Below are 21,422 nucleotides of genomic sequence, written 5' to 3' on the forward strand. Positions count from 1 at the left end.
ATGAAAACAAACCATTACTGTGTGTTTGTGGGCAGTCACGTGGTTCAGCTTGACCAATTACTAGTAAAACACAATGGACAGGGCATAGTAATATTTTATAGATTTTACCTTTAGTCCTGTACTTTCAATCACAATGTGAAAATCACAAATATATTGAGAATTGTATTCTTTTACATGTTTATCTTGACCACTAAGTTCAAGTTCAAATAACGGAAGATAGTGTTCGTATGTGTTCACATGTGCGTGTATGTCTAAATTTCTAAATGTCTGAATTTGAAGATAATTTTGTTTGGGAAATACTTTGATACTCCACTGAAAACTCATGCACATGTACTTTCATAGAACACTATACACGGTACATTCTGATCCAGGTGACTGAACTCATCATAGCTATCATGGCAAATGTACAATAGTGGCATTCAATTCAGTCTAGAACAACTGACAACAGTTCTACTGTACACAATAAACAACACACTGCTAAACCATTCTAATACATCAATTTGGCAGGGTGTACTCTTGGTAAATGTATATTATTGTCTTTGGCAGAGTTTTCAAGCTTCTCAACATAGAGCACAGCTGCACTGTATAGACCAGACTGAAATATTGCAGTGGGTGTAAATGGTCTTATTGATGTTAAAGTTTTCACTTTAAGTTAATAGGGCCCCTACAAACTAAGTCATAAATAAACAAGATGAGAGGAATTGATTGGCAAATAACGACGTCATAACAACGACACACTCTATTTAATCAGGACCAAGGTTTCTAGTCCCTGCCAACAACCTGTGATTAGATTCAACCCGTACAATCACCTCAGTGATGCTGTCGATTTAGGTCTAAATGTATGAGACATAACACAAACCATAACTTGGCTAGCAATAACTATCAGTTCAAATTTGTACATTCATAGCAGACTGATAATTCTTCAAAAGGTCCGGTTGCTTTCCATATGATCATCTGCCTTCAATTCTAATGAGGATCGTGATGTTACAATTTTAACCAAAACATCATGGTGTTTATTTCATGATCCCAAGAAGACAACCTGGTAGATATTTCACTATTCTAATCTTACAGAATACTTGCCAGTTGATAAGAAAGAAAGATTCCTGATAACTTTTGGGATAATTACTGAATTGAAGACCCCCAAGAGTTTTGTTGTGTCCCTCTCTCAGACACAACACAACTGAGCAAACATCTGTTGAAAGAAGAGCCTAGAAGGCATATTGGATTCATGCCGTCACATAGAAATGTCAGGATTATGTACAAAGACTGAAAATTGTCTGCATCAATGGTAAAACCTGTTCTGTACTGGACATCCTGGCACCATAGAGTTTAGAGTTCTAGCATTGTGATTGGAAACTATGAAGATGTATTGATCACATCATAACAATAAGTCATCGTTGATGACACAGTCCCCACTTGTTAATGGGTACTTTGATTACATGTCCTCAGAGAGGATAGAGTCCTCTTCATTAATTAGGTCTGTGATAAAAATACTTTGATACAGATAGCGCTCAATGGCCAAGAATGACCTACATACAAAAAAGACCTACATATGTATGACATAGGTTAATGTCCTTGTACCAACTTTGAATAAAATCGTTTGAGATATGCCTGAGTATTATGGCTCTGTACATGAAAAAATCGTAACAAAATGAAAATGCCGCACGGCAGCCATATTGGATCGTATCACATAACAAATTGACATGCATATGTATGACAGTAGTCAATCTCCTTGTACCAACTTTGAATAAATTCGCTTGATACATGTCTGAGTATTACGGCTCTGTACATGAAAACATCGTAATAAAATGGCTGCCTAGCGGCCATATTGGATCGTATCACAAACCAAATAGACGTACATATGTATGACATAGGTCAATGTCCTTGTACCAACTTGGAATAAAATCGGTTGAGATATGCCTGAGTTTTGGCTCTATACATGAAAAAATTGTAATAAAATGGCCGCCAGGCGGCCATATTGGATCGTATCACAAAACAAATCGACATGCATATCTATGACATTGGTCAATGTCCTTGTACCAACTTTGAATAAAATTGGTTGAAACATGTCTGAGTTATGGCTCTGTACATGAAAAAATTGTAATAAAATGGCCGCCTGGCGGCCATATTGGATCGTATCACAAAACAAATTGACATGCATATCTATGACATTGGTCAATGTCCTTGTACCAACTTTGAATAAATCGGTTGAAACATGTCAGAGGTATGGCTCTGTACATGAAAAAATCGTAATAAAATGGCCGCCAGGCGGCCATATTGGATCGTATCACAAAACAAATAGACTTGCATATCTATGACATTGGTCAATGTCCTTGTACCAACTTTGAATAAAATCGGTTGAAACATGTCAGAGTTATGGCTCTGTACATGAAAAAATCATAATAAAATGGCCGCCAGGCGGCCATATTGGATCGTATCACAAAACAAATAGACTTGCATATCTATGACATTGGTCAATGTCCTTGTACCAACTTGAATAAAATTGGTTGAAACATGTCTGAGTTATGGCTCTGTACATGAAAAAATTGTAATAAAATGGCCGCCAGGCGGCCATATTGGATCGTATCACAAAACAAATACACTTGCATATCTATGACATTGGTCAATGTCCTTGTACCAACTTTGAATAAAATTGGTTGAAACATGTCTGAGTTATGGCTCTGTACATGAAAAAATTGTAATAAAATGGCCGCCTGGCGGCCATATTGGATCGTATCACAAAACAAATCGACATGCATATCTATGACACTGGTCAATGTCCTTGTACCAACTTTGAATAAAATCGGTTGAAACATGTCTGAGTTATGGCTCTGTACATGAAAATATCGTAATAAAATGGCCGCCTGGCGGCCATATTGGATCATATCACAAAACAAATCGACGTGCATCTGTATGACATATGAAGTAATCCTTGTACCAAGTTTGAATGAAATCGCTCCTTGCATCTCTGAGATATCTGCGTGAACGGACGGACGCACGGACGGACGGACGCACGGACGCACGCACGGACATGACCAAACCTATAAGTCCCCCGGACGGTGTCCGTGGGGACTAATAAAACAGAGGATACTGGCTTACAAATACCAGCTACCATAACACCTGAAACTTTTGAATTTTCTTCATGGATATACAATTTTTGACTGGACAATGTGAAGTCTTCATTGCTGTACAAGGTAAAAGAAAGCTTGGAATTTTAGGAATTGCAAGTGTCATCAAAACACCTCATACAGGAAACCTCTTCAACCTAAATTCCTTCAAGAATCTCTCAGAATGCATCTACTCTGAACACTTGCTGGACACAGAGTTTTCTCTTACTACTTCATTGCATTTCTGTGCCACTTCACACCTTTCTCTCATCCAAAAATGGGGTAACTGCTTACAATGAAAAGCATGAAGTTATCTCTCTATCTGAGTTATTTCCAACACAAGATCTAGTAACCTATCCTGTCGGGTAAAACAGCCCTTTGATATTTGATCACAAAATTAGGCTGGGCTAATTGCCAGTGAGTGTTTGGTCTAACAGAGAATTGGAAAGCCATGATCTTAAAGTGGAAACCAAGCTATGCCTAACAGAACTAAAGCACTAACCTCTAAGCTAAGTAAGGATAATTTAAGCAGTCTGACTGATCAAAGCCTTCTTAAGTACTTCCCTCTCTTCACAAAACCCACTTGACACAGTTTAGAATTCTTCTACTTGTGTCAAACTAGCTTTTTCATGAAGTTTTGTGCTTTTTAAGAGTTAAATTATGAAACAAATATTGGTATTTCTTGGAAAAAGGAGAAAGAATCATTGGGATTTTACAGCGGTTTAATTCTTGTTTTAAGTATGTTATTATCAAGATGGTTAAGCTGTCAACTTGATCTCAAAGCAACACAAGGCCACAGACATGTACATGGGTAAACATCCAATTCTAAATTAAAAGTATTTGTTTTGTGGTTTCAATCAGAGAAAAACTGTACAAATAACTAACAACTGTCAACCAACTGTATTAGTCATCTATGTTCAATCTCTCACGTCCACAACTCTCTTCATAAAACTTTACAAACACTGCTGACTCAGTCCTAGTCAGACAACAACTACCCAGTACACGGCCTGTCTGGTATAAAGCAAAGCTCTCTAAGATATCATGATCTATTCTAGAATCCAGGCAATGAAACTATGGCAGCTATGGTGAACAGGTGTTGAATATCATGTGGTTTTATATTGTTCAATGTTGAACTTGGACTGATTAAACACTTTAATTGGACTCTACAGGGAAATGGAAATATGGGACAACAAGATTTTACAAAGCAAGAGAGATAAAGAGAAAGAGAATTGGTAGACATTGTGCTTGATTTGTGAAAATACAACATGCATGAGATGAGGTGAAAGACGAGACATGGAGACAGCTTTGAAACAGTGAATTTCATCCTGGATACTGGAAAAATGAAGACACATTTACTGATGATCAGATTCTGAATGAAAAAGTGGGTATTGTATAATGGCTTGGTAATATGTAATGCAAACTCACAAATACATTTGTGATCACTTTCTATCATAGAGTGTGATTCTTTGAAGAAAAGAAAAGTGTGTATGCAGATCACAGAAGACATTGTCAAAGATATCAGTGACAGTGTAAAACTGGTATGTATGTGGTGACCAATTTTCTGTGACTATTACTTCCAAACACACAGACTTTGTGTGACTGTCACAATGATTTCCACTCACCGTCAAATTCGGATTGATTTGTAGTAAGAATATTGCTGAACACATCCAACAAACAAGTGGCTAGTCCATCATAGTACATGGCAGTGCTATGTGCCTGTTTAGCCTTGGCTATGGATATCAACTGCTGAAGTCCATGGCAGATTACATCAGTGTTATTGATATTGACATTGACCGACAGTAGTTGCAGGACTAATTTACACATCTGAGGATGCAACAGAACTGTCTGTATTGAATTGTCATCAGAGGATACATCTCTCTCTGAGTTCACTCTTTCTCCTCCTGTAAACACAGATAAAAAGTCCTTGAATAATTTGGCATCTAAATCTCATAAAGAAGTTGTTGTATTATACATTTTGTGGAGATTTCTGATTTCAAATGCAATCATGTTCCAGTAGTATTTTACTGATTCATTGGAAGAAACCAGGTCGATCATGACATTATCAAGCATTCTGCAAATAATTCTAATTCTTTTCAGTGTCAGTATTTGGAAAATTGGTACTCATGTATTATTTGCCCTGCAGTGATAGCCATCTGCACAAAAATTCTCCAAGTAGACATATGCTATATTGACAAAATGTAAGTTCTGTTGATTAGAGAAGGAAGATAAAGAAAATCCTGCAAAAGTTTTAATTTCACTGGATTGAACACAGGAAACGCACCATCATAGTACTACAGATTATTCCATACTACATGTTATATTACCTGTAAATATCTTTCACATTTTACAGATACACACGTACAACACAGCCTTACCTTTCTGCTTGTCTTCAAAATCACGTTCACTATCAGCGTCATATCCAGCCTCTGTTACACAGACATCACTGGTTTCACTTTGGTCATCACTGCTTTCACTGATATTATCTTGACTTAGAGGTGCAAAATGAACTGTCAATTTGGAACTCTGCAAAGTGAATTAAATTCACAAAATGTGAGACCTGATATTTTCTTGATACCGGTACTCAAATGTAGTCAACTATTGAAGTCTTTGCAATTTACTGCAAACCTCCAGCAAGATTTCTGATTTCATACACCAACGAAAATATTCCTATCAAAGAGCTCTTCAAAAGCCACTCTACCCGAGTGTATATCCATTTGAACAACAACATGGGAGGTATTGACTAAATTATTTTGACAAGTACATTGCTGTCTACGTCTACCATGGTAAACACTTAATCATTTCACACACAGATAGATTTGGATTGAAAATAAGAACCCAGCTGTTAATTTACCTGAGAAGTTTTGGTAGTTTGCATAAATTCCACAGGATTGGCTTTTTGCATGACAGCACTTTTGAGCAAGGCATCACAAAGTTCCTGTCCACGAGAACATTGTGCAAGGTCAGACTCTAGTAAAGGTCCTTTGATTTCTGCTATCTCGGCCTCCACTGACAATATCTGTAAAATATTAGTCAAAACAATAAATCTAGTATACTTAGCATAGACTAAGTAAAAGATAACAAGTGTGTGTAAATGATCAATCTTTATTTATTTGTTTATTTATTTATTTATTTATTTGGAATTCCCACACAGATATCAGTTCAAAACCATATACAGTACATCTGCACTTATAGGAGGATTTTAGTAAAACATACAACAAGTTGTCAGAGGACAAGAAAGCCAGCTAAAACAAATGACACACAACCAGGACGAAACTTAAAATCAAAAACATGCTTTTAGCCTTTCTTTTAAAACTTTGGTACAGCAACTCTTATTACAGACCATAATTTATGATATATTTGAAAACAAGTGAATGCATCATAAGAAGAAACATACGGAAAAAGATGAAACCATTACCACATACATGCAGTATAATTTAGTTTGTATTACAATATGGAATTTTTCTGGTAGTATTTTTGTGTTTTCATTTGAACATCTGTATATTGAATGTCTGCAAATTTTCAAGTTCAACTTAAAGGTATACTGCCACCTGTTCCAATTTTGCCACAGTTACCATGGAAAGAGAAAATCTAACCAATCACAGATTTTAAGCGGGTGGCCGCTTTTTAAAAATAGCGTCCTCAATTGGCATTTTGAATACAGAGGGACGCCCCTTTGACCATATATGGGCATATTTAGATTACAGGTGACTGTATACCTTTAATTAATAGTACTGGTGCATTAATGTACTAATTGGTTAATAATTCTGAGCTTTACAACTCCAATGATTATCACCATTTTCAGTTTAGTTCTAAGATTAAATGTAAAGACTTCAAGATCTAAATTACTTACCTGACTGTGAACATTGTTGGTAGGCATAGCTGCACAGTCTAGACAGATGGCAAGAACACACTCCAGCAGTAGAAACAAATCACTGAGTCCATCTCTGTCACACACACAACCACTTTTACATTTTTGACAATTAGTTGAAAACTCATTGCTATTGTTAACACAGTCCTTTGCCTTATAGTGATTCAATGCACTGACTGTATCCTTGAGTACTTGATGACTGTGAGCTGCTCCGCCGTGTTCAAGGAAGTGTTCTTTGAATATGCAACTGTTCAAATAAAGGTTCTTACAGGATTTCCAGACATCTGCAGCAATTTGAATTTCAGTGTCATTCAGGTCTAGAATGATATTTCTATCATACTTATCTGGTAGTAGAGTTTGGGTTGACCCAATTGATGATGATTCAAGAGACGGTAAGTTGGATTTTCCATGAGTTTGGTCACTGGGCAAGTTCTTCAATGCAGTCAAGGAGCTGCTTTTCCGTTTGGATGTATCCAATGCCTGACTTAAAGTTGATTGATAGAGAGCACTGCCCTTTCTGTCAAGTGAGTTAGTACGTAGATTGTGGAGTGAGTGAACACTGATCTTTCTATCCACTGATGTTACACTGCATTCCTCTGAATGAACAAATTCAAGAGTATCAGTAGTGCTGGTAGTAAGACTTGAAATACTCTCCTCTTTGTCTGTGGTTTCCTCAGATGTTGGCAGATCCAAACTATCATGTCTGGGGTGTTCATAGGGTACAACATCAGTCACAATCTGTAGGAATGCATCAATAACACCAAAGCTGCCAATGCTGACACCACTACTAACACTGCCTTTTGACCCTCTCATCACAACCTCATCATAACTGCTGTAGTTGGAGCTGTCTGATGACCTACCAATATGGATTTCACTGCTGCTGAAAAGTGAATCCCTGGGATAGAGTTCTCTCTTCTTCTTCTGAATCTCTACTGTCTGATCTTCAGCCATGATCAACACCTCAAACACCCTCAACACAGCTGATCTGGTGCCGTCATGATGGAGTAGTTCCAATAGTTGTTTAAGTCCTCCGTGGGTAAGAAACAACTCTTGAGCAGAGGAGGATGTCAGTAGTGGGGGTAAGGCATTGAAGCAGTGTTCCAGAACAGACATAGACATTGATTCCTTGCCAGCTTGTTGAATCTGTGAGTCACTGCCACTTGTTGTTGCCTTGGCAACTTCAAAAGATGGCAGGAATACATGAAGGAAGAGTACTTTCTTGATGACTTGATTGCCATGGCTGACAAGGTGAAGCAGATGCTTAGCAACAGGGACACTGAGACTCTCATCATCTGACAGAAGTAAATCTTTGTATTTGGAAAGCACCCTCCATTTTGAATGTTGTTCTTCATCATGTGTGCTTGCATCACTACCGATAGCACTGTCAAGGTTATCAGGATAGGAACCTGCTATCAGTTCTGTGGATGATCCTATGAATGAACTTCTGTTAGTCTGTGGTTCAGAGTCAGAGCAGATGTTACAGATCTCATTCCCGATAGTTTGGATGTTTACTCCACCTCCGAGTTGTTCCAGAACCATTTTATTGATGAAGTTGAGGGCATAACTCCTGACAGATGCTGGTCTTTCATACAGTCTGTTGAGAATTGGTGAAATAAGACTCTGTGGAGGCACACAGCAGCATATTCCAGTCAGTTCCAGATTGGATAGTATACTTAACAATGTAAATTTGCAGCTGCTTCTTTCAAAGGCATTCAAGAGGACTTCAACAGCAGAGGCAATGCAGCATTTCTCTCCACTAGTTGCGACTAGACCTGTTGTGTCTAAGCTTCCAAGGCTGTCACACAGCGAATGACTGGTTTCTTCAAAGGCTATACATGAAAGACCACATACGTTGTGATGATGGTGCATGAAACGATTGAATTCACATTTCCTGTGTTTGCGTTTCAAGCAAGTCATCATGTGAATGTATTCTACCTTAGCCTTTTTCACTGCACTGATTACTTTGGTTAAATTTGAAACCAGAGCTGAAATGAAATCTCTGACTTGGTGGTACTCAGTATCTGTGCTTTTCAACTTGGCTAGAGATTCTTCAAGTTCATTTATAGCTGCAATGTAAAGGGCATAACCCTGGCTGGTTGAAAACTCATGAAGCAAATGCAGAGTCTGTGACATGAAGGTCAAGTTCAATGGCAAGTTTTGCATAATGGAACTAATAAGCATTAGTAGTCCTTGTAGGATTTCACAAATGAAGTATAATCTGTCATTACTGCCATTTGTAGTGATTGACGCTCTACTTGAAATTGGGATGGCTGTATGTTTGCTGTCGGTGTCTTCTTTACCATCTGGAGTTAGGCGTTCACTCTTGTCAAATGTTGAGTTTATTTTATCGTTGATATCAATGGCCAGTTCAAGTACAGATGTGAGAGTCCCATTATTGGATAATTCTGAGCAGCCATTTTGACGAAGACAAGTTATTGCACACATTTTGAGTATAACACGTAACACCACACGCTGTAAAACTGTAATAGTATCCTCTTGCCAGCCATCTGCAAACTCTACTTCAAGATCACCAGGTTCTACATCAGATTTGCTTTCTTCATCAGAACCAGGGAATTTGTTGAGCAAAGCTGAGAGCCTGATCAACTGTGGTATTAAACTGATGGCTATGTTACCTCGATGAGATGTCCTGCTAATCTCACTGTTACTCAGCTTTTCAAGTAATGACATTAAGACAAGGCAAAGGTCAACTGGGCTTGTTAGTTCACTTTGAACTTTTGCCCCTTTCTGATTGACATGAAGAGGTCGTAAAGGTACCATTTTTGAATGCATAAGACTGTCCTGTCCTGATGAAATCTGTCCTCTGCAGTATGTGTGACTTCGGCATGTTTCCATCCTTGCTCCATTACTGATCTGTGTCAGCATGGGAAAACTGTGAGATTTTTTCTGTTGAAGAAAACTGGACATGTTATCATCGGATTCAGAACTCATTTGATCCTCAAGTTGTCTTTCTTTATGAAGTCTCCTCTTTGTCCTTGATGAAGACGTTTTCTTCTTGGTTTGTCTAAGCGGTGTTTTCACTTTCTGATCTTTTTTGGCAGATTTCAGTGAGTAGGAACCAGAGTCTACACTATGGTGTTTACGACTGTACGGAGGTTGGAAGCACTGGTTGGTTCTCAAGATATCAAAACAGACACCAATATTAGACAGTACAAGGTCCACATCTGTTATAAAAGAAAACAATGGAAAAGTGACATTGGATATCATAATTACTTTTCACAATTTATGTTTATGGTGTTAGTGGTGTCAAAACTCTCCCTCTATCAGAAAGTCAGAGCTAATCACAGATGGCTACTTGGCTGTTGCTGTTGTTTGTCAGAGTGTATTAATACCTGTTAAGTTTGGAACCATGAACAGTGGCTACCAAACTACTTGTCAGATGCTTTTGTTATCCCTTGAAATTTTAAGTTTAAATTTAAAAAATTTGTTTCATAGCTGTTCTGAACTAAACCACATTTTAATATCATTAAAGTGGAGCTTCTGATTCATACGTCAATTTCTTGATTTCATTTGCAAGTTTACAGTTCATAAGGTTATTTGATCATTTCTATTCAAACATGACAGAATCAGCCTTGTTCTTATTTTTGAAGGAATGAAACATGTCTAAACAATAACAAACACAAGGATAAATACAGTATATTATGATATCCTTAATTTCATAGAATTGAAATTTCACTGAATGATAAATTGTTTAAAACACAGTCCCTCTATCACCTGTTTAAAACAGAAGTGTATATTTCAAACACAGGTACAACTTCTTGTAACAAGATAGCCTAATGAATTATGGCAATCTTAAAAAACACACAAGGAAATGTTATTATTTGCTTTCAATTAAATGTGACATAACAAATTAACTATGGATTATAATAGTTTTATGATCAATCAATCCGCTTACTACTACTGTATATATTTTGTGGTGTGTGAAAATTGAATTTATATTAATATAGAATAAATCCCTGAGTACAACTAAATCAAGTTGATAACTTAAGAGTCTTGTTGAAACCAAACTGCCCTGCTTATTGAGGGATTCACAAAAAACACCCAAGAATACTCTATGACATAGATTTGTATATCAAAATTGCATTTTATATTGATTAGCGGAGTTTGCTTCTATGTTACCAGTGCTGGAAACCATCATTCTTTCTAATAATATCTGATGAGATCTTAGAGCCTGATCGCAGACTGAGACCTCAAACTGATCATATCTATGCAAAGAACTGATAATTCCTTTCCTTCACGGTAGAGATCTGGTGGCTAGGGAGTAAGTTGCCATTGATTTTAATCCTTTGTTCTCCATGAAAGTTATATTTAATTGGTTTATTTGTTCAGAGATCAAGCTGATAAAACAACTCCTCCTTTAAACCCAACAGTCCCTTCACACTGTGTTAAAACCAAGCTACAAAATGCAATGTTTGAGTGAATTCTTTACCATGCCTTCAAAGATGAAAACTCAATGCAGTGATCATAGGCTGATCTCAATTTGCTTTTTCAAGGCATTTCATCAGTCATGGGACTCAAATATGTTAATGGTCCTGAACAGAGACCATTGCTGTATGTAACGCATCATTAGCATGTTGTATGTACTATGTAATCATGAATATATCATGTGATAATCATGTATGTAACGCATCATTAACATTGCACATGTACCATGAAATAATGCATGTACCATGTAATAATGTATGTAACACATCATTAGCATGGTGCATGTACCATGTAATAATCCTTGCATACCACTGGATATCATGGTTGCTATTGGAAATTCATGATGGATTCAATCAAGATACGATTTAACTGGTTCACCACCCTAGTTCAATTTTGAAAATCTCCACATAAATTTTCTTTAAATTGATAATTACCAATACAATATTTCTACATTCCTGTATCAGCAAGTGTGACCACACAATAGAAAAACTTTTGATAAGTCTCTAGTCAGCAAGCATATTCAAGGGTAGATGTTGGAGTCCCAGCATTTCAACACATTTGATACATGTCATCTATATCATCACTCTGATAACACATACTACTGTACATCTGTCACAGAGTCACATGCAGCTTTTCTCTTCCCTCCAATCATTCTTCACCCCGTTCAAATCATTCTTCACCTCGTTCTTTGCTTCCAAAGCAGCAAAGTCAATAATCCAACTGTCCACAAATGGGGTAATATACATTCAACAGTGGAAACTCAAGCTTTCCAGACAGACTGCCAAATCTCATATTTCAACTACTGGTACAGGTGTGCATGTCCACACCAAGTCTTGTTACATGAAGTAGAACATTCACAATTTACAGTTCATTGCCACTACATTTACAAACCAAGATTTGAAAATTTCAAATATTCAATAACATTTAGTAAACACTTTCACGTTCCATTCTGCAGACATTTTGCTCATATCAAAACAGACAACTGCAAGGTGAAGCAACAAGTGAAAATGCACAGAAACAGCAATTTTTTCTTAGACTGCCTTATTGTGAATAATGAAACGCTGATCTTGAGCAGCTTCATACAGTTTAAATACTATACAACTTCCTGTGTCTACAAACAAAAGAAAATATTTAGTTTCTTCATCCTTCCAGAGTAGCTGATTTACGTCATTTAAGACTTTTAATGCGCTTTATACCACTAATGTTGTCTAGAGAAAAGCATACAGTTTGCAAACCAAGAATTTAAACAATGTAATAGTGACTACTTCAGAGAAAGGAAATAGTGAGTGGTTGACGGGAAGTTTACCTTGGGACAGTATCAATGGCTTTTTGATCAGTGGACTTCTAATGGTAAACTATAAAACTTGGAAAATTGAACTCAATTTATTTTACTTTATCACATTGTTGAATTCAATACTTTCTGTAGAAAATGCCACCACTTTTTGTATTTGCATTTACTGGTAAAACCACAGATATTTAATGTCAAGGGATGACTGGGTCATCTGAGGGCAAATGACGTCTGGGTCACTTGAGGACAAGCGACAAGCTCAATAGGATCATCTTAGGACAAACACAAAGAGGGCTTGGAACCGTGACCTGTCATTGATTTTCACTAGAAATCTAATCAAACAATCAACTAAGTAAAGAAAACCCAGGGAAGGTCATTCTTGTCCAGAGAACAAGCGATCCATTGTTATCTTGGGAAAGACAAGTTTAAGGAATGTGGAATACCATGGAGTGGTCTCTTGTTAAATGGACATACAAAAAGCAGTGGGATTGGTGAGTTATATTGCAATTCAATGACAGCCTAAGGATTAAAGGTATACAGTCACCTGTAATCTAAATATGCCCATATATGGTCAAAGAAGCGTTCTTTGGAATTCAAAATGCCCATGTGAGGGCGCTGTTTTTAACGAGCGGCCACCCGCTTAAAATCTGTGATTGGTTAGATTTTCTACTTTCCATGGTAACTGTGGCAAAATTGGAACAGGTGACAGTATACCTTTAATATATTATGGTCACTGATAATACATATCTTTTGGCAAATTGCTTAATTTAAAGTAATGACCATGTTATCACTGTCACAAAGGTTTAACCAAAGTTAAATCCTAACAAGCTTAATAATACAAGTATGCATACAGTATGTGCCTGGTTGTCACAGTGATTAGCTATTTCTACAGTAACTCTTGTAGCAATATTCTGTTATACATTGCTATGAAAAGGTCAATGACACATCTGTCTAAATTAAGCAAGAATTTCTGTCATCAAATTGCAATATGAAAAGTTACTCTGTTATACCACTGTCAACAAAAGAAACTTATCACTTATGGTGGTTTGAAGTTTGTATGCGCAATAAATGTACCATGTGATAATGGCATGTTCTGTGATTTATTTTTCAATCTATGTGCCAGTGAACTGAGATCCATACATCACAGACTACAGCTGTTTTACTCTAAAATGATATAAATCGGGACGGGTTTAATTGACAGGGTTTAAATGTAACAAGTGTGTGACTGACATAATGTACGTGTAAGTTTGCATGTCTATTGTTCAGAAGAATTCATCAAATCTAACTATACTGATGATTTCCCAATTTACAGTTTTGGAAATATATTCAAGTATAAAGAGGTTAAAACCCTAAGAGTTAACATCGTAAGTACTTGCTCTTGTTGAATTACACCTAGTTTCTATCTAATTTACTACTTTCATTTCAGATTTCCAGATGTACCAGTATTCTGTGCTTTTTCCTTCTCAGTGAAGACATTCTCATATCTGTATCAGAGATTTATGGTACAAAGCCTTGTGATCTAACTTGACAAAAGTGTGATAGACTGCAGTAAATAGGACAACAGTGGAACACTTGTTAAAAGACATACGTATCATTTCAAAGATGTCTCGTCTTTGGTTTGCTTGATTGCTTTCAAATAAGAGATGCTTACACGGATCACGCTGCTTGGTTGCATTTTGGGCAGACCATGTTGATTGAATTTATCTCCAGATTATGAGATCACCTTGACAACCGCCGTTTGTTATCACTTTGGGGTAAAGTTGGATGATTCGAGGTGTGCGGATCATTCTCTGGATTGTTTGCCCATTACAGACAATACATGGTATTGTGCAGAAAGTACAGTTTAGGCTGAGAAATTGGGTTACTGCCAAGCTAACTCATTGCCAAACTACATCTATCGGTATATTCACAGTTGATGAAACATCAATATTACAGATAATCCCAGCAGTGACAAGAGCGATTCAAGTGATTTTACACTAATCATGTATACTTTATGCTGTCAATAAGTGAAAGATTTCGACAGAATTCAATTTCCATCTGAGACTACTTCAGCACAGCTTGGCCAATCAAACTTGACTGTAAAACATGAGTCAAATATAAACTAAAGAATAATGTACATCAGTACATACATGATTTGTATTGCTAGATTTAAGTTAATTATCTTCCATTTGTCTTTGAATGTTAATGCCTAGTTAGATAGACAACACATATTACTATGATCACTTTCCCATTGGCTGTTTGAATTGTAGGAAAACCTGTGAACATAATGTACAGGTATAAAGCAAAGACATTGTTAAATAATTTTAATAAGAAACTTTGCAGGTTATGTACATGTAAGTCACAGTAGGTCCTTATTTACAGCCATGACATGAGTATGGGTTATAAATGTCCAATTTGGATTTTGATAACTTTTGAAAAATCAGCCACAGTAATTACTCAGTTACCTGAGAAGATTTTCAGTTATCCTTACTTCTTCTCAGCAATTTTTAATGTATTTCAGAATTCAATGAAACAGGTGAATTCACATCAAAACTTGTCAATGAAAGTCAAACAAGTTCTCTATCAAGAAACTTGTTTCTTTCTTTGTCCAATATTTGTGAAATTGAATAAGAAATAGCAAGGCCACAGAATGCAAAACTAACATACATTTACTAAACTCTCAGGTGTGCCACTTAGTTTGAACAAGAGTAAGCGCTTTCATTTACATACCACTCAGAGATCTTCCTGTGTCTTTGTTATCAGTTCCATCAGGATGTAAAATGAATATTCACCTAATTTTCACCTGACCTTGAACTTTGAAGTTATTACAAACACTTTATCCTGTTCAAACCTCACACCCTGGAACTGCTTTACTCAAACCCTACTCAAACTCAACTCAAACTGTACTCTTTACTCTATGAATAAAAACATGCATACAGTATTCACACAGATGGCAAAGTGACCAAGGCTATTGATACAATCTGCTGGTAAAACAAAGAGCATCCAAAACCTGTCACAATTTAGTAGCACATACTGTACATGATGCCATGCTAACTAAAAGAGTGTAAAACATTGATATTCTGAGTGCCCTTTCACACAGCTGAATAACAGTACACTGGATGTTATTCAAATATCAGTTAATATTAATGTATAAACTCAGTATTTAAAAGCTGTTCTGGCTTTTGTATAGCATTGTATTGAACAGTTGTAAAGAAAGACATAAGTTTTGCCTCGTTAAATCCTGTCATTGATACATTTCCTGGACATCTCATGTCCAAGTTTAAAAGTGAAACCTCGTTCCTACTGATGTCAGATGTTAATTTGGACATTTTCTATTGGATAACTCTACTGTTCAAAGGAAGCTTTGAAAGATTTGCACAGTGGATCCTGTTAGCAGCTAATACTCTAATGTTACACTTTGACATTTAAATGCAGAAAAATCTACCTTCTTTGATTTCATGAAAAAATTTGCTCAATATAAGAAATTTCCTTCCCATGCATGGTTCTGGTACATCTGTTTACATTATCACGATTGTATCGTATCAAATGTGGAAGAAAAATGCAACCAACAAATAAACAAACAAACAAATATAGAATGACATAACTTGTGATGCCAGTTGTTGCGTGCAGCTGCTCTACGACTTTCAGCACTGATTTGGATGAAAAACTAGAAAGTAATAAGTTTTCTAAAACACCTCAAGCTCTGTATTTGCCTTGTTTTACTTGAGACGAAATTGTCATGCTATGTGTTGTCATGTTTCTTATCACACAGATACCATATGTTTGATGAAGAATTATTTGAGTTCCATTTTTACCAATACAAATGGTCGCTATGAAGAGCAAAACAGAATACAAAATGTTGTGAAAGAAATGCCATGGAGAGACTTTGAAAGTGGAATAAACTAAATACCTTACCAGGTGAAAAATAAAACCATCATCCATCAGAAAATATATATGTTGTTGTTGGAAGAAAGGCTGTCATAGGCAGACAAGTTGGCACTTTGGTTGGTCTGCTGACACTGCTATACATCTACTTACACTGAGATACTGATTCAGTCAACACCCTAGCAGACCTAAACTAGACTGAGAGTTCTACAATGTGATCCACATGGTTTAAATACCATGCAAGCACTATTTAATGTAGGAACTCTAGACTAAGCCTTTGTGGTTGGGCTAGTTTACTTTGCAGGCTCTCTAGGTCACTTGGTTTATGGCATCACTGCCAACTCTCAATACGGCAATGCTGGCCAGACCATGCTATTGTCATTTACACAAAATCCAGGTCAAAAAAATGTTAACACCTCTTCATGAAGAGTGATATCGGAGAAGACTAAGGTATTCTTAAGTTGTTTCTCTAAAACCATTCAACAGTAAAGTTTGTTATCGACCACTCCAACACTTTTAAGATGGTCACCTGGGCTACATCACTGGTTACTAGTTTATCGCGTCAGATGAGCAGAGCAAACACAAAACATAAAACATAAACATAAAATTAAAATGGCAGAACTACGACTGACCAGCAATGAGTTGCTTTTTCATCTGCTGGTATGCACCTGTGTGTGGGAACTTTGGTCAAATCTCAAGACCATAAACTGATTAATAATACAAGAAGAAAGTTACAACAACAATAACGATACGTCTTGAAATGAAAAGTCAATTAGCATGAAATCACACTGCTTTAATTTCTAAAGGAAACAGCAATACCTGGAGTGAAGCAGAGCATAGCACTGATTTACCTTGCAATAGAAATGCAGAGACACAAATTCCACTGGAAACTGGAGAGAAAGCTTGTTATCTAGCAGCAAATTTTGCATTTGTGTTATTGAAGGAAACTTCATGTAGTGTTTGGTGAGGGTATATTTTGACTAGAAAGCCTTTTCAGCAGAAGTTTCACCTTTATTTCTAGCTGATCATGACATCTGCGCTTCTCTTCCTTCTTTCAAATTATTTTTATCACTGAGAAAAAAAACTACAAGATGATACAACTATGACAGGAATATTACCATGACATCATTGCAAGGTAGTTTTTTGGAAACATTTGCTGAAGTAATATCTTATGTCAATTCATTGCAATCTTTTAGTATTTAACTTTGAAAAAATCAATACAGCCATTTTGTGGCTATAGGCATTAAACTTTAAATGTCTTTGACATAGGTAATGTTAACCGGTAGTGTACAACAAACTCATGATGCAAACATGACTGATTTGTCTTTGTACAAACAAAGTGATCATGAAGTCTTCAAAAGAACTCTTGATCGCTAGATGAGTTGATAGACAAGTGTTTTTCAAAGATTATGGTAAAAGTCTTTTCTTGAGTGGTCAGAGCACATTCCAATGTTTTGACAACACAATGAAGAACAAAATTTTGATCAGATAATGTACATGATTGCTACAAAAATGTTTAGAATAATAATATCATTAATTTAATTATGGCATAAACATTAGGAATAAACTGGATTCAATTGACATTGAATAATTGTCCTGGTGTGCAGATTACCTTTAGTCTTGGAAATGAAGAGAACTTTTGGAGAAATTTCATCAGAGAAATTTTTGGCCTGAACAGAGAAAGCTGCAAATAAAGGTTACAGTCAGGTTGCAGGATAGCTTTCTTCAAATCAAGCTGATGTGTGTGACTTAGAATCTGCAAGTCACTTTCAATATGTTCATTTTTTTAATGTTCATATCAATGGTTTCAACTGCTTCTTGATGCAGTAATGAATTTTCTCTAAAGGAATCACACATAATAATATTTTCCCAAGTTAGTTCTCTGTATGGAACTACCAGCATGTTAGCAGGTTTTTTTCCATCTCACTTCATAACATTTCTGGTTTTCTTTCAAATGCCAGTTTATTGACTATATCAATGCTAACAATGTTGAATACCTTGTTGACAGTTTTCATGTGAGTGATATCACAGTCCCTCCACCCAGTGGGTGGAGGGACTGTGGTGATATTAAAACCTTTCACAGTCCCTCCACCAAGTGGAGTCCCTGCACCCAGTGGGTGGAGGGACTGTGGTGATATTAAAACCTTTCACAGCCAATTAGCATTTCAACGATGCAAAGCAAATCCATTCATTCTTTTCTATGATGTTTCACACTGGTCATGCTGTCAAAGCCTTGCTTTATCTTCATAATTCACCTCTAGAATTCTCTTCATTATTCCAATGAGCTTTTACCAAAAAGGAAGTACATGTACAAATAGCAAGCAGGAAATGATAGAAACTAAGAAATACATATTTTGACCATGGCTACCATATTTCCCATCGTGTAGTTTGAATGTTGACCATTATATATTGGCATCTACATTTTACTATGGAACCTAGCACAGTCAGGTCATTTGCACTGTCATGTAAAAATGGCGATTTACTTTTAAAGAATTATTGCTCTACATATCTTTGTACTTAAATATATTTCAGGGAGTTCCTATCTTGTAAATTTTGGTGGGTATTGGAAAGAGGTATATTGAGAAAATTAAGAATCAATAGTTGAGACCAGCAAATGTCAGAGAAGTCCTTCACATTTGAAGGAGTTTGGAGACAGCGGAGAGCTCTCTGAAAATGTACAATGCAATCATTGTAGACCATGTCAGATAATGCCTGCATTGATTCTAACAATACACTATTGTAGCTAAACTGCAGCTTGGAAGCAAATCATATTTGAAGTGTGAGTACTTTGCTGTTATTGCGTCAAATGCATCAGTTAAACACAGCTATTATCACAGATGCACCTAAAGAAAGAAGTTATTTTCTTCATTGTACTTTTATCCAATGTAATTGTTGTGCATTTGAGTTGAGTTGAGTTTCACTCAAATCACTGCAGGTTAAGTGCATTGCTCATATTTTAAGATGGCTTCCTTTTATGAATGAGCTTTTCTCATGACTCGGACATGGTAAAACTTGACAAATGATGGGATCATAAGAAATTTCATTAACCTTTGCACAGCATTATGTGTGAAAGTATAAGATATATCAAGGTATTCAGCTTGTCAAATCTTGACACTGATTGGAAAATTGCAGTATTACTAAGGTTGCCAGACATTATTGAAATTCCAATTTGAGTTAATACTCTATGACTTGCTCTTTCAATAACATAAATCCAATTATATATATACATACACATTGAAAGAATGACTAGAAATACTATTAATATCACAATATTACACTCTCCTTTCGCGATTCAAAAACCAATGTCCTTCATTTTATAATGCTTACAGTTATGAGTTATGAATAACATGTATTATAATTGCTGACTACATTATAACAAATTATAGAATTGCTGATTTGGCTTTCTTTACAGATTTTACATAAACAACTATAATCTCATTCATTTCATTATGAATGATCTGAAGATTTTCCATTTATAAGTACATGTGCACTGTACATGTGCACTGTACAAAGGTTTAACTGTTGACAGTGGAGCTGTCTTGCTGGGTGCACAAATTGACAATCTATATCCTACATCTGCCATATCACTTTTCTGTTGTGCTCTGAAACATCAGTCTTGCAGAATGCTTGTTATCAAAGGCTGATGCAGATATTCAACTGTTATCAAATTGTACATACATTCATGGTGTAACATTGTTTCATTTCCAATCTAATTGGTCTACACGCTGAATTTGAAATTCAGTAAATGTATATAGATTAAAGTATAGGTATGTGGTTTGTGCGATAATTCCTGTTTTAGTCACTTGTGGTATAGTACTTTATTGCCAGTCTGGGACATGAAATATCAAATTTCTCTCTTAATTTTTAACTTGACTTCTACGGCATTATCATGTAACATTGCAATTTATCATTTTGTTAATTCATACATCCAATTATCTTTCCACTTTTCTTTTTCAAACAGGTATATGTACCAGTGAGTATAAGAAATTCAGACTAGAACTTGACTGCCCAGCATAACACCAGTGTTATGAGGATATTGCATCCTGGCAACATGACGGAGCTGTCAGATACATTCAAATCCCAATCCACACCCTAGTCTACCTGTAGAATCAGGTTTCACAGGACACTTTCTTAATGCACTCACCACTGAATGGTGATACGTTTGCTGTTCAGAACCAACATCCATCAAAGATCAAAGATAGTGGCTGTTCTTTTTTCAAAGTCTGACAGCAACAACTTAGTGAACTACTTCAAACTACTTCTGTCACATTAGCAGTTTATGACACCACTGTACATGGGTTTATCAGGGTCTCTAAGCTTATGTCATGATTTAGAGCAAAGGCCACCAAAACACAGTGTTACTGTTGGTCAATAATTCACCAAATAAGAAGTTATAGATACAAAGATTATTTCCTCTGAATACCATACTTCCAGTGTGAAGGGGACTCTTGTCAACTGTAAATTACCACTGTTCACCCTTATTTCAGGAAGAGAGACTTCTTTCACTACATTTCATAAATCTGTCAATTCCACTGTAACTATAGCAAGAACTTCAATTGCAACACAGAAAGCCAATTGGCAATGTCAATGTTTTGATATACTACTACTCGGGGAAAAAACAAAAAATATTTTAACAATTATAAAAACTATTGGAGTATGGTGCAGTGATGATGTGTCTTCCCTACCGAAGGCTTCATCCATATGTAACAAGACAAGTCCACAAATTTGTCTGGACTATGTACCACAGATTTTGCCGCTGCACCTCAATTGACATTTAGTTTACTGAAGCAGAAATGCTACCTACCAATATAGAGTTAACAGTGTACAAAAAACAAAACAAAACAAATGAAAC

The 21,422-nt window shown here is 36.2% G+C and overlaps 1 protein-coding gene across 3 annotated transcripts in view; it reads right to left on the reverse strand.

Annotated features, from left to right (window-relative positions):
* LOC139150463 (lysosomal-trafficking regulator-like) overlaps positions 1-21,422 on the reverse strand; it is a 98,898-nt gene that overhangs the window by 49,426 nt on the left and 28,050 nt on the right. For all 3 annotated transcript variants that reach the window (XM_070722849.1, XM_070722848.1, XM_070722850.1), the window contains 4 exons: positions 6,958-10,157; positions 5,959-6,123; positions 5,483-5,630; positions 4,730-5,008 (listed from right to left, as the gene is read on the reverse strand). In XM_070722849.1, the coding sequence (XP_070578950.1) occupies positions 4,730-5,008; positions 5,483-5,630; positions 5,959-6,123; positions 6,958-10,157 (3,792 nt within the window). The remainder of the gene's footprint in view (positions 1-4,729; positions 5,009-5,482; positions 5,631-5,958; positions 6,124-6,957; positions 10,158-21,422) is intronic.

This window comes from Ptychodera flava, chromosome 14 (assembly GCF_041260155.1).
Source record: "Ptychodera flava strain L36383 chromosome 14, AS_Pfla_20210202, whole genome shotgun sequence".
NCBI classification, from domain to species: Eukaryota; Metazoa; Hemichordata; class Enteropneusta; family Ptychoderidae; genus Ptychodera; species Ptychodera flava.